The 13,787-nt window shown below is 43.7% G+C and overlaps 1 protein-coding gene across 1 annotated transcript in view; it reads right to left on the reverse strand.

The window, feature by feature from the left end:
• enpp6 (ectonucleotide pyrophosphatase/phosphodiesterase 6) overlaps positions 1-13,787 on the reverse strand; it is a 62,968-nt gene that overhangs the window by 28,016 nt on the left and 21,165 nt on the right. The window contains exon 2 of the mRNA XM_035161091.1: positions 10,104-10,283. Within this exon, the coding sequence (XP_035016982.1) occupies positions 10,104-10,283 (180 nt within the window). The remainder of the gene's footprint in view (positions 1-10,103; positions 10,284-13,787) is intronic.

Here is a 13,787-nt window from a genome sequence, read left to right on the forward strand (position 1 = left end):
ATCATGAATCAGAATCAGAATCAGAATTCTTTTTATTGCCAAGTATATTTACACATACAGGAAATTGCCTTGGTGTGGTTGGTGCCTTTGGACATAACAACAAATCGGACATAAAACAACAATATATACAGAAAAAACAATAGGCACGTGCGGTGCTAAGGTGCAGTGATTGGTTCCGGATAGTGCCAACAATATATAAGTTATAAGTTATGTGCGGGGGGGCAGAGTCAGTGTGATGCAGGGGGCTTGTTTGTGAGCCCCACTGCCATGGGGAAAAAACTGTTCAGGTGGCGCGAGGTTTTGGTCTTGATGGCCCGGAACCTTTTTCCAGATGGGAGTCTCTGGAATAGGTGGTGGCCGGGATGGGAAGGATCAGCGATGATCTTGCCTGCTCTCTTCCTGGTCCTGGAGTGGAACAGGTGTAGGAGAGCCGGCAGGTCACAGCCGATGACCTTCTCAGCTGACCGAATGATCCGCTGCAGTCTGCCCTTGTCCTTGGCAGTGGAGGCAGCGAACCAGACGGTGATTGATGCAGTGAGGATGGACTCAATGATGGCCGTAGAACTCGACCATCACTTTCTGCATGGCATGTTGAATTTCTTCAGTTGCCGCAGGAAGAACATCCTCTGCTGGGCCTTCTTGGTGATGGTGGTGATGTTCTCAGCCCACCTCAGGTCCTGTGCAATTATAGTCCCCAGGAATCTGAAAGACTCCACTGTTTTAACTGGGGAGTCGCACATGGTGAGGGGGGCGGTTTGGGCTGGGCTCCTCCTGAAGTCTGCTATCATCTCTACAGTTTTCGAAGCGTTCAGCTCCAGGAAGTTCTGGCTGCACCAGGAAGCCAGGCTGTCAACTTCCTCTCTGTAGGCGGCCTCGTCCCCATTGGAGATTAATCCAATTAGGGTTGTGTCGTCTGCAAACTTCAGGAGTTTGACAGAGGGGTGGCTGGAGATGCAGTTGTTGGTGTAGAGGGAGAAGAGTAGAGGGGAGAGCACACAACCTTGTGGGGCTCCAGTGCTGATGGTCCGGGGCTCAGAGACAAGCTTGCCCAGCCTCACACGCTGCTTCCTGTGATGAAGTAACTCCACCTTTATGTAAGACAGAACAAGCTCATACAGTTTTACTGATCAGTTCTGAATACAGTGAGATGGTGAGACCGGACATTGAAGGTACCAACCATTATGCAACCCCACTATTGCGTCTTCACACCATGCTTCAATTCTGTGCTCAACTTAGTTCTGCCAAATCCACTGAGAGAAGGCTAGCCAAATCACCAGAGCAGGCTGCTGCATACATAGCTGAGATGAAGAGAGTGGAGGTAACAGCTCTTTGTCCAACTAGAATCTGGATCAGAGGCCACACCTACCACAGCAGCCAGATTTGATAGTTCTCAGCTCTGGAAAGTGCAGGGCGATCAGATGATCAGTGGTCAATGCTCGGCCTTCATTTGCACTGCCAATCTATTACAATATTTTATGAGCTCAGAACCCAGACCTACCAATAGACTACTTTGCACATCATCTACAAGATTCCAACCAGCCAATTTGATCCCTTGGCTATCTGTTGTCCTTTATTACAAGAGTAGTGATTAAACAGCACTAGGCAAATTAAATCCACCATCTCCTTCCCTCAATTGATCCACATATATCATCAAGCACAGAAATCTCAGGAGCAACTGAGAATCCTTGTATTTATTTAGACAGCTTCTCTAAGCTCAACCTTGATCAGCTGACCTCAATTATCTCATTATCTCATTATCTAAACCCACAACCCCTTATATTAGATCCCATTCCAACAAAATTACTTATAGAATAGTACTTTACAGAATTCAATATTGTTATCAGATATCACAGTACTTTAAGCTAGCGGTAATTAAAATCTAGGGTGGAGCCGAATACTCGGATGAAACGACTATCTTCGGTACGGATAATGTAGTTTCACGAGCACGATAAGATAGCTGTGTCCACATCATTCCTTGATAGGCCAGCCACACACAGAGCTCTTCGCCTACACAGAGCCTACAGAAAGTTCACTGCTGCTGCGCCAGCAGCGCCACACAACACAATCATGATGTTGTCACAGCCACTCTGTCAACAGGGATACTAATGTGTAACATTGTTATCATGATCATTTTTCTCAGCGTCCACTGGCCGAGTCAGAGTGCACCCAGTCCGGCTAGACGCACACGGAGCGAGCGCTCCTCTCCACCAGCCGAGTGAGTGAGTGAGAGACAGGCGACATGCAGGGGCTCCACTGGCCGAGTCAGAGTGCACCCAGCCCGGCTAGAAGCACATGGAGCCACAGCTCCTCTCCACAAGCCAAGTGACTGAGTGAGAGCCAGGCGACTCGCACGAGCTCCAGTGGCCGAGTCAGAGTGTGCCAAGCCCGGCTAGGCGCACACGGAGCAAGCGCTCCTCTCTCTCTCTCTCTCTCACTCAAACACACACCCACACCACATAATTAACGTTGTGTTTTACTTTGTGTAGAAATAAAAAATACAGCACCCCCCCCCAAAAAAATACAACAGGTAGTAAAAAAAGCCCTGTGATCAGTCACACACACAAACATCACTGTTTAAATGTAATTTTTTTAAACGAAAAAAATAAATACTTCTTAATACTGCATTGATTCACTGAGGTTTATTCACTGAAGTTTATAAAAACTTGTTCTGAATAGTTCTCTTACTCTTGATCTGAAGCTTAATTCTAAGGCTGTTCTGTAAATTGTTTTCTAATAAACAATAAATATAGCAACTTCTGATCAACCCATATCCATGTCAGGCTTAAAATACCAACTTTCTGTTGGGCCCCGCATACTTCTGGTTTAAGCGCCGCCCACTTCCGAGTTCGGATACCGATAATTTAGGTGGTTGATCAGATACTGATACAGATACAGATAATGTTGTAATCGCTCATCACTATTAAAATCTTTGTCAAAGAAACATTCTGGACCCAGAGGTTTTATCCAACCTCCCCATCCTGTCTAGAATCCTTGAGGAAGTTTAAGCCAATCAGCTGTGTGACTGTCTGTATGAAGACTTTTAGTCAGGGTTTACAGCTCATCACAGCACAGAGACAGCCTTGAGGTAAGTCATAAATGACCTTCTCATAGCTTCAGATCAAGGGTTTATCTTTGTCCTCGTCCTGTTAGATCTTAGTGCAGCATTCAACACTATCAATCATCACATCTTACTACAGAGACTTGAACAGTTAATTGACAGTTAATTGGCATTCAAGGAACCACCCTAAACACCTTCACTTTTTACAGCAGCAGGCAGGTCAGAATGAGGAAGACGAAAGAAAAAACAAATATAAAAAGGACAATAGAATAAAAATAAAGAATTTAAAGTTAAATAACAAAAGGCTGAGTATGTACACTACCGTTCAAAAGTTTGGGGTCACCCAGACAATTTCGTGTTTTCCATGAAAACTCACACTATTATTTATCAAATGAGTTGCAAAATGAATAGAAAATATAGTCAAGACATTGACAAGGTTAGAAATAATGATTTTTATTTGAAATATTAATTTTGTTCTTCAAACTTTGCTTTCGTCAAAGAATGCTCCATTTGCAGCAATTACAGCATTGCAGACCTTTGGCATTCTAGCTGTTAATTTGTTGAGGTAATCTGTAGAAATTTCACCCCACGCTTCCTGAAGCACCTCCCACAAGTTGGATTGGCTTGATGGGCACTTCTTGCGTACCATACGGTCAAGCTGCTCCCACAACAGCTCAATGGGGTTGAGATCTGGTGACTGCGCTGGTGACTGCGCTGGCCACTCCATTACAGACAGCATACCAGCTGCCTGCTTCTTCCCTAAATAGTTCTTGCATAATTTGGAGGTGTGCTTTGGGTCATTGTCCTGTTGTAGGAGGAAATTGGCTCCAATCAAGCGCTGTCCACAGGGTATTGCATGGCGTTGCAAAATGGAGTGATAGCCTTCCTTATTTAAAATCCCTTTTACCTTGTACAAATCTCCCACTTTACCAGCACCAAAGCAGCCCCAGACCATCACATTACCTCCACCATGCTTGACAGATGGCATCAGGCACTCTTCCAGCATCTTTTCATCTGTTCTGCGTCTCACAAATGTTCTTCTGTGTGATCCAAACACCTCAAACTTTGATTCATCTGTCATAACACTTTGTTCCAATCTTCCTCTGTCCAATGTCTGTGTTCTTTTGCCCATATCAATCTTTTCTTTTTATTGGCCAGTCTCAGATATGGCTTTTTCTTTGCCACTCTGTCTACAAGGCCAGCATCCCGGAGTTGCCTCGTCACTGTAGACGTTGACACTGGCGTTTTGCAGGTACCATTTAAAGAAGCTGCCAGTTGAGGACCTGTGAGGCGTCTATTTCTCAAACTAGAGACTCTAATATACTTGTCTTCTTGCTGAGTTGTGCACCGGGGCCTCCCACTTCTCTTTCTACTCTGGTTAGAGGCCGTTTGTGCTGTTCTCTGAAGGGAGTAGTACACACCGTTGTAGGACATTTTCAGTTTCTTCGCAATTTCTCGCATGGAATAGCCTTCATTTCTAAGAACAAGAATAGACTGGCGAGCTTCACATGAAAGTTCTCTTTTTCTGGCCATTTTGAGAGTATAATCGAACCCTCAAATGTGATGCTCCAGATACTCAACTAGCTCAAAGGAAGGCCAGTTTTATAGCTTCTCTCACCAGCAAAACAGTTTTCAGCTGTGCTAACATAATTGCACAAGGGTTTTCAAGGGTTTTCTAATCATCCATTAGTCTTCTAAGGCGATTAGCAAACACAATGTACCATTAGAACACTGGAGTGATAGTTGCTAGAAATGGGCCTCTATACACCTATGTAGATATTTCATTAAAAAACAGACGTTTCCACCTAGAATAGTCATTTACCACATTAACAATGTATAGAGTGTATTTCTGATTAATTTAATGTTATCTTCATTGAAAAAAACAGTGCTTTTCTTTGAAAAACAAGGAAATTTCTAAGTGACCCCAAACTTTTGAACGGTAGTGTACATTATGTACACACAGGATGATTGTACGTGGCAAGTAAAAACATTTGTACATAAAATAAAACCAATGTGCAAAAAGTAGCTTTTTTCTTAAAAATAGTGCAAATAGTGTCAGTAACATGACCAGAGCAGCATTTATTTTACATTCCAGATGGTGTTGTACAGTCTCAGAGCAGTTTGAATGAAGTACTTGCGGAATTGTTCCTTCTTGTTTTGTGGGTGGAGCAGTCTGCTGCTGAAAGAGCTGCTAAGGGCCCTCACGGTGTCATGTAGGGGATGAGAGGTGTTGTCCATGATATAATTCAGCTTTGCTAGCATTCTCCTCTCACCCACCTCCTCAGTGGAATCCAGAGGGCAGTCCAAGACCGAGCTGGCTCTCCTAACCATTTTTTTTGTCTTTTGCTGTCCTTCTCAGTGCATCCACACCCCCAGCAGAAAATGGCGTAGAACACTGCAGAAGCCACCACAGTCAGAAAAAGTCCTTAATAGTGTCCTGCACACTCCGAAGGACCTTAGTCTCCTCAGGAGATGGAAACGTCTCTGGCCCCTCTTGTACAGGATGTCTGTGTTTGTGGACCAGTCCAGTTTGTTGTTAAAGGGGACATAGCATGCCCATTTTACCACAAGTTGATATGGTTCCTTGGGGTCTTAATGAAATGTCTGTAACATACTTTGGTCAAAATACCACAAGGATCATTTAAAACAGCACCCTTTTTACCCTGTATAAAACAGCCCTCCACAGAGTGACCTGTTTTGAGTGCCTGTTCCTTTAAATGCTAATGAGCGGCGCTTCCACGTCCGGTGTAAACCCGGCGTAACGAGTGGGGGGCTCGGTGTCTTTGTGCCAGTGTTACAGTAGTGCTGAACACTGCGGAAGTCTTCCACACTGCTGGCTGTCTGGCGCTGACACAAATTCCAGTTCACGCATGGGAGAGCGAGCGGTCGCGCCCGAGCAGCTGCTGCAGCCTCCCAGTCCCAACGATCCAGACAAATGCCACATGAGTGAATCGCGGGCTGACCAGCGCGGAGAAATGCTCGTCCCGTGTGAACAGCCCGGCTGCGCGCTTGGGAACGGCGCTGCACTGCCTCGCAGCCTCGCTGCGTCCGGTGTAAACCCGGCGTAACGAGTGTGGGGGGAAGGGGGGGATGAGGTGGGGGGTGGGCCAAGACCATGTAGGGAGACTTCCAGTTCCTTGTTACGACACAAAACCCAGGAAGCTCAATCGAGTCACTCAAGCATGACGTTTCTGACTTAGAGGAACCATAACAAAACATGCAAGTGTTTTTTTCCCAGAGTTTTGGGGTTGGTAGACATGCCAGATACCCACATTAACCTGTAGAAGCACTAACAAAGTGGAATTTGCATGCTATGTCCCCTTTAAGGTGAACACCAAGGTATCTGTAGTCCTTCACAATCTCAATGACCACATTCTGGATGTTCACCTGCGAGGTCTGGGGAGACTTACTGTGAAAGTATATCAACATCTCCTTTGTCTTGGTGGTGATGATGTAAAGTGATTCAGTTTACACCAGTGGACAAAGTTCCTCCAACTTCCTCCTGTAGTCATCCTTGCCCTTCCTTATCTCCTTTCTTAGCTACCTCTGTACCCTCTTCAGTTCGTCTTTATTCCCTTCCCTAAAAAAACGCTTCTTCTCTTTCAGCAGGGCCTTTAGTGCTGGGGTCACCCAGGGTTTGTTGTTGGAGAAGCACTGTACCCTCTGGGTAGGCACAGTGTTCTCCACACAGAAGTTTATGTAGTACGTTGTGCAGTGGGCTAAGCTGTCAATGTCCTCCCTGCGTGGCCAACATAGCACTTCCCAATTTGTGGTCTCAAAACAGTCCCTCAGGGCCTTGCTATCTCCTCAGACCATTTCGTCACATACCTCTTGGTTGGGGGTTGTTTATTCACCATAGGGATGTAGGCAGGGAGCAGACGAACCAGGTTGTGATGACAGCGGCCAAATGGGGAGGGGGGAGGAGTTGTATGCATCCTTGGCGTTTGCATAGATTAAGTTCAATGTTTTATTGTCCCTGGTGTGGCATTTAACATACTGGGTGAAGGTGGGAAGAGGGGAAGACAGGGAAGCATGGTTGAAATCTCCAGAGATGAGGAGGAGGGGGTGCGATGTCTGCAGCTGTGACACTACAGTGTGTAGGAGCCTGAGGCAGCTGCAGCATTGACCGACTGGGGGATGTAGACAGTTATCGCGATGGCGTGCGAGAACTCCCGTGGGAGGTAATATGGCCGAATGCTAACAGCTAGCAGATCGTTTTCTCTTGTGCAGCGCTGCTCTTTAACCTCTCTTGTTCACAAACATCTCTATTCCCCTACCCTTCCTCTTACCACTCTCCTTTGATCTCCTGTCTGCCCTCAGTAGTTGAAAACCACACAGGGAGAGGAGCGAGTCCTGAGTGAGTTCATTCAGCCAGGTCTCTGTAAAGCACATGATGCTACATTCCGGGTACTCCCTCTGCAGCCTGGTTAGCGCCGTTAGCTCTTCCATATTATTGGGCAGAGATCTCACGTTCCCCATAATCACAGAAGGAATACACGGTTTATACCGTTTTCTTCTCCCTGAACTTTGTTCCAGCGCTGAATCCCCTCCTCCTTCTTATCTCTGGGGGGATCTCTGGTCTTTCCTCGTGGAATATCCTTGTGTTGCACAGTGCTATCAGCTGTTTCCGAGTATAAACAATGGAGCCATGGCTGAAAGGTTCTCCTAAAGTTGTTTTAAATAGTCCGAAAAATAGTAAAAAACATATAACTAGCCTCAACAGTTGTGCATCCCTAGACGCACACAGTCCACCAAAACCAGTGTCGAGGAAACACGTAAAAACACCCCAAACCCCAAGGGACATGTAAGCTAAAACATGGTGTAAATTACCCTGTTTTGAGTCAAATTTGATTGCCGGAGCTTCTGGACACTTGGATGACACCACACGAGCAGTATGGAGGCATTTTATGTTTTATTTATGTTGTTTTGTTATGTTTGAAAAATTTATCAGCAGTTACTTCAATTGTATTGGATATGGCTGCAACACTGTTTACCCCTGAGACTCCAAAAGTGTTTTGTGGACCCAAACATTTCACCCACCCCTCCATCGGGATAGCAGTGAGTAGATATTGAGTGAATTTAGATTTTTCTGTGAACTATTCCTTTAAAGAGCTCATAGTACCACATCACCCCACTAGAGCACTGCGCTCCCTGAATTCAGGCTAACTTGTCCCTAAAGTCTCTAAAAGTAGAGTAGGAGCCAGAGCCTCAGCTCTCCTGTGGAATCATCTTCCAGTTTCGGTTCGGGAGGCAGACACCCTCTCTACGTTTAGGAGTAAGCTTAAAACCTTCCTTTTTGATAAAGCTTATCGTTAGAGTTGGTTCAGGTCTTTCCTCAAACTGCTCTTAGTAATGCTTCTATAGCAGTAATGTGGATAGGTTTTTAATGTAGTGAGTCCCTGGGACCCACAGATGGCAATTTGAGTGGGTCCCCTGTTTGATGTTGGTATGGTATGGTATGATATGGTTATAATTAATGGATATATTCATGTATGTTCACTTTGTATCTGAAATAAAATTCTTAATCTCAATAGTTTATTAGAAAACAACTGTCACCTCGGCAGTACAACATACAAAATTCAAATAAAATAGGATTATTGTAGCAACATAAATAGCACCAAAATAAATAATCAAAATTCAAATGAAAACAAAATGGTGTCTGTAGCACCAAAAAAAATAAAACATTTAACAAACAAAACATTCTCATCACCATAACAGAGTCTACAAATTAAATTAAGTACATTTTTAGCACAAAAATGAAACTTAATAAAGCTGCAATAGTCTGCAGGCCAACAGTAGGTTTCATCTTTATATTCGGTGGCATTTTTACATTTTCGTAGTTCTGCTTACTCGAGAAAAAAACACAACTGCTATAAGCCTCGGGGGAGGGTTATCTTTCCTCTTCTCCTTCTTTATCACATTAATACATCAATACATATTACTGACTTGACTTCTTCCCCGGAGTCCTTGTGCTTTACTGTTTGCAGATCCAGGATGGCTGCTGCGGCCACACCATGAATGGTGATGGTGGATCGTAGATTGTGATCATGGACCATAGATCATGATGGTAGATTGGGAATCAGAGATTGTGATGGTGGATTGTGGAAGATGATCGTGGTGGCAGCTGATCGTGGATAGTGGTGGTGGACAGTGATTGTTGTGGCAGCAGATATTGGCTCGTAATGGCAGACTTTTTGTCTTAAAACAATGTGGAAATGACATTGTTTCGAGTGAAATATGAATGTCGGGGCTTACGGACACTTGGATGACACCACACGAGCCGTAGGGAGCATGTTATGTTTTAGTACATCTGAAGCTTTGGTCACTAATTTCTTCAATTGTATTGGATTCTGCTGCAACACTGTTTACCCCGGAGACTCCTAAAGTGTTTTGTGGACTCTTGCGGACACTTTACTCACCCCTCCATTGGCATAGTGGTGAGTAGATAATGAGTGAATTTTCATTTCTGGGTGAACTATACCTGCAAGCCGAAAATACAAGGGCCAATATTTTGTCCCAGTCCAGCCCTGTTTGTGCATCTCCTTCAAATATCTTTCAAACATGTTGTTTTCTTCCACTAAATGCTGTATTTGAAACACAAGACTAACAAAGCAGGGCACACATAACATCTCTCTGGGTGTGTGAAACCAGAGGTCAGGAGTGATGAACCCTCAGAGGGAGATAACATAATGTGTACATAGGACACAGCAGCATGTTGGCAGAGCAGTAGCAGCTCAACTGCTCTACCGTCTGTGTCTGTAAAGAATGTATTCAGGTTCAGTATTAAGCGTAAGTGTGGGTAACTCATAAACCAATACACAATCCATTCTATTTATATATGTTAGAAAAAGACAGATTTGAAAAATAAATATATATTTTGGGTTATGTTTACAATGCATCTGCTCTGTGACAGACACATCAGACAGACGACAGCTGAAATACTGTCTGTAAAGACATATCAATAGTCAGTCGGTTTGCCTTTGTGTACAGATAGACAGATAGGCAGAAAGATTTGAATGTTCTGATTGACTATGCATATGCTCACCAGGCCAGTAGTACATGAAAACATTCTTTCCAAGCTTCTGCAGGGTGACCCATAATGGCTCTGATCCATCCCACCAAAGCGGCAGCTGGCTGTCAGAATTGGTCCCAATCAGAAACTCCTTCTCAGAGGCTGCATCCCACATGTAGTTTCCAGTCATTTGATGAACATCACAGTGACGGCCTGACAAAAGACAACATGGATAACACAAATTGAATATAGTCTGAGTATCCAAAGACTGGTATAGCTTAATTTATGTTCAAAAATGTCAAAAAAACCCACAAATTTGAGCCACTCTGTTCCTTCACTGATCCTGAACACATACACGGCAGTCTATCTTTCAATAACTGAGCATTTCCCAAATTAAACAAATGTGTTTATTTGTGCATGTCTCCAGCCAGTAATCTCTTCAAAAAGAGAATGTGCTCCACACATCATCACATTATCAGAAGGCAGGCATCAAAATATCATTGGCCGGGATGTTTTTTTTTCTTAGGGCATAGTAACAGAGGGGACTGCATCACATAGGCATGCATAAAACACACACACACAAAATGCATGTCTCTCTATAGTTGCGAGGACACTCATTGAGATAATGCATTCCCTAGCCCCCCACCCTAACCTTAACCGTCAGAGGTAAATGCCAAACCCTAACTTATACCCAAACCTAAACCTAATTCTAACCCTAACCCCTAAACCAAGTCTTAACCCTCTAACAGCCTTACTGAATTTGTAAGGAGTAGCCAAAATGTCCTCACAACGTAAACATTTTCTCACAATGGTATTGAACCAAAATCGGCCCTCATACCTATAGATAGACAGGCGCACACACACACACAAACACATGCACGTCTCTCTATACTTGTGAGGACACTCATTGACATAATCCATTCCCTAGCCCCTTACCCTAACATTAACCATCACAATTAAATGCCTCACACTAACCCTTACCCTAAACCTAATTCTAACACTAAAACCAAGTCTTAACCCTCAAACAGCCCATTGAAGTTTTGAGAACCAGCCAAAATGTCCTCACAACATCAAAATGTCGTCACAATGATGGTATTAAACCAAAATTCGCCCTCATAACTATAGATAGACATGCGCACACACAGATAACAAACAGGGAAAGTCTCACCCACAGTCTTAAAAGAGCACTGTGTAGAAATGATAAGGATCTTTATGCAAAAATGGGGCATCATAACTATGATATAGTAAGTAGGTAACCATCCTAAATTGAAACCCATATTGTTTGTGTTATCTTAGAATTAGCCATACATATTTACATTGGGAGCGGGTTGCGTTTCCATTGACATCGCCATGTTGAAATGCCATGTTTCTACAGTAGCCTGGAACGGACAAACTAACCCAAGATTGCATTTAGCATTTGTATATTGAAGCAGCAGCATGAATTCATCAGACCAAGAAAAACTATGCCCTCCTGAACAAGGAGGTTTTTATTACGAATTTGTTGTAAGTTTGCTAACTGAAATTAGGGTTGGGCAATAAAATGATAATTATCCTGATATGACTTTTCCTCGATAGAAATTTAAGACATAGTCGATAGAACTCATTCCATCCATGTTTTGACGGACAACAGGAACAGCCAATGATAATGAGAATAGCGCTGTGCCGAAAACAATCATGTGGCTGGAATAAAGAGAGTTACAGTCACGTCAGGTTAGGTTGACGCAAACAGCGCAGAGTGTAGGAGCAGCAGCAGAGGTGCTAATGTTTGGACTCCTGCATAGAGGAGGACGACCTTGCATTGATGCAGTGACAGAACATAATCAATTCATGTTTTCTGCTACGTTCACTGTTTTAGCGGTTTCCACCACTGAATAATTATAACCACCGCTGCTTTAGGATCAGGACAGATGGACATTAAGGCCCAATCCCATTTCACCCCTTGGCCCTACCCCTTCGTTTTACACGTTCACGTGTAGGGGTATGCGGGGTAGGGCCGAGAGGTAGGGCTCTATACCCCTCCAAACGGAGATTTTTCAGACCCTCACTTCAAACCGAGGGGTACCCAGAATGCCTTGCGAGTCACCGGCAAGCTGGGAGAGAGACCCACAAATGTAGTATTTTCTCCATTAATAAGGATTAAAAAATTACGATAATGATTGTAATATCTTAATTTAATATCATTTCAATGTATTATGGTCACTTTTTTCACAACAACCTTTAAAAAAAAAGGTTGCGAGCACGCTAGCGAAAACAAGGGGTAGGGGTAGGGCCAAGGGGGGCCTAAATGTCCAGTCGTCCTGTATGTGTCAGAGTCTCTGTCACAGACTGATTCCTCCTCACTCCTCCTCTGACCAGCGCTAACTTTACACTTTACCAATAAACACCATCACAGATCAGAAGTTATTAGGACATGTAGAGCACTGACGCTTACGACACATGTTTAAACCTGCTACTCAAAACGGGACGTAACGTTATGCATGTGAAGAGGGACAGAGACAAGCACTCACTCACACTCCTGCAGACAGAAGAGAAGTTCTTCCCGCAGATTATGACTCAATGCAGTGTTAGTGTTGTTGCAGAAGAAGCGACCCCCATTTTATCCAGGAACATAAATAAGAATTCAGCAGGTTTTTTATAAAGTTCAGTTCTAAGATTGAGTGATTAGAAAACATAAGAGGAGTAGAGTCACTTCTTCACCTGCAGACGAATACGCCCCAGTGCAGTGGCACTGATTTGAAAAAATAATCGTGATACTATTTTTTTCCGTATTGCCTAGCCCTTACTGAAATTACGCTAACTGGAGGACCATACTTACATACTAACAACAGAAAAACCAGGCAGCACATACTGGTGTATCCAAATGGTACGAAGTGAAACAAAACAGGACTGAGCCTGATAATAAGGAATTACAATAATCAAGTCTGGATGTAACAAAGGCGTGGACCCATTTTTCTGTATCTTTTTGAGATAGGACATATCTGATTTTTTAGATGTTACGCAAGTGGAAGAAGGCAGTCCGAGAAATTAGTTTTAATTGAAAATTAAAGGACAAATCGGGATCGAAGATCACTCCCATGTTCCTGATTGTTTCAGTGGAAGCAAGGGCAATGTCATCTAGCCGTGTTTAGGGCCAAGTATTAGAACCTCTGATTCATCATTAATTTGCACAAATTGGAAAAAGAAGATTTAAACCAGTTTAGGGCGGTTCCTTTAATGCCAATCAACTGTTCTAGTCTCTGTAATAAAATTGATGGTCAATAGTGTTGAATGCTGGATGCAATACGCTTACCGTAGCACGTCAGCACGTCACCTCCAGCTGAACCAGGGAGAGTTAATTGGCACAGCTGAGTCTAGTTGGCCAATTACTCTCCCTGGATTAAAAGGCAGCAGAGAAAGCTGCCAGAGGAGGAAAAACACATGAAAGAGAAGAGACTGAACAGAGCTGAGCTGCCACGACGCTAGCAAAAACTGCTGGACAATTTTTGTTTCATTTCAATTTATGTTTGCGCCTGTTAAACAAATAAATCATGTCAAAACCTGAGTGATTTGTCTCTGGATGCTGATGGGAGACCCCGGTAGCAATGTTGTTTGCCACACCAATAGTTTCCACAGTGAGCAAGCACTTAGGCATATGTGGAGAGAGAGAAACCATTAGCAGAACCAGACTCAATGTGGGAGGGCATCTGCCCCAACTGGTTGGGTTGAGCGGAGAAAATT

Source organism: Hippoglossus stenolepis, chromosome 7, assembly GCF_022539355.2.
Source record: "Hippoglossus stenolepis isolate QCI-W04-F060 chromosome 7, HSTE1.2, whole genome shotgun sequence".
In the NCBI taxonomy this organism is placed as follows: domain Eukaryota; kingdom Metazoa; phylum Chordata; class Actinopteri; order Pleuronectiformes; family Pleuronectidae; genus Hippoglossus; species Hippoglossus stenolepis.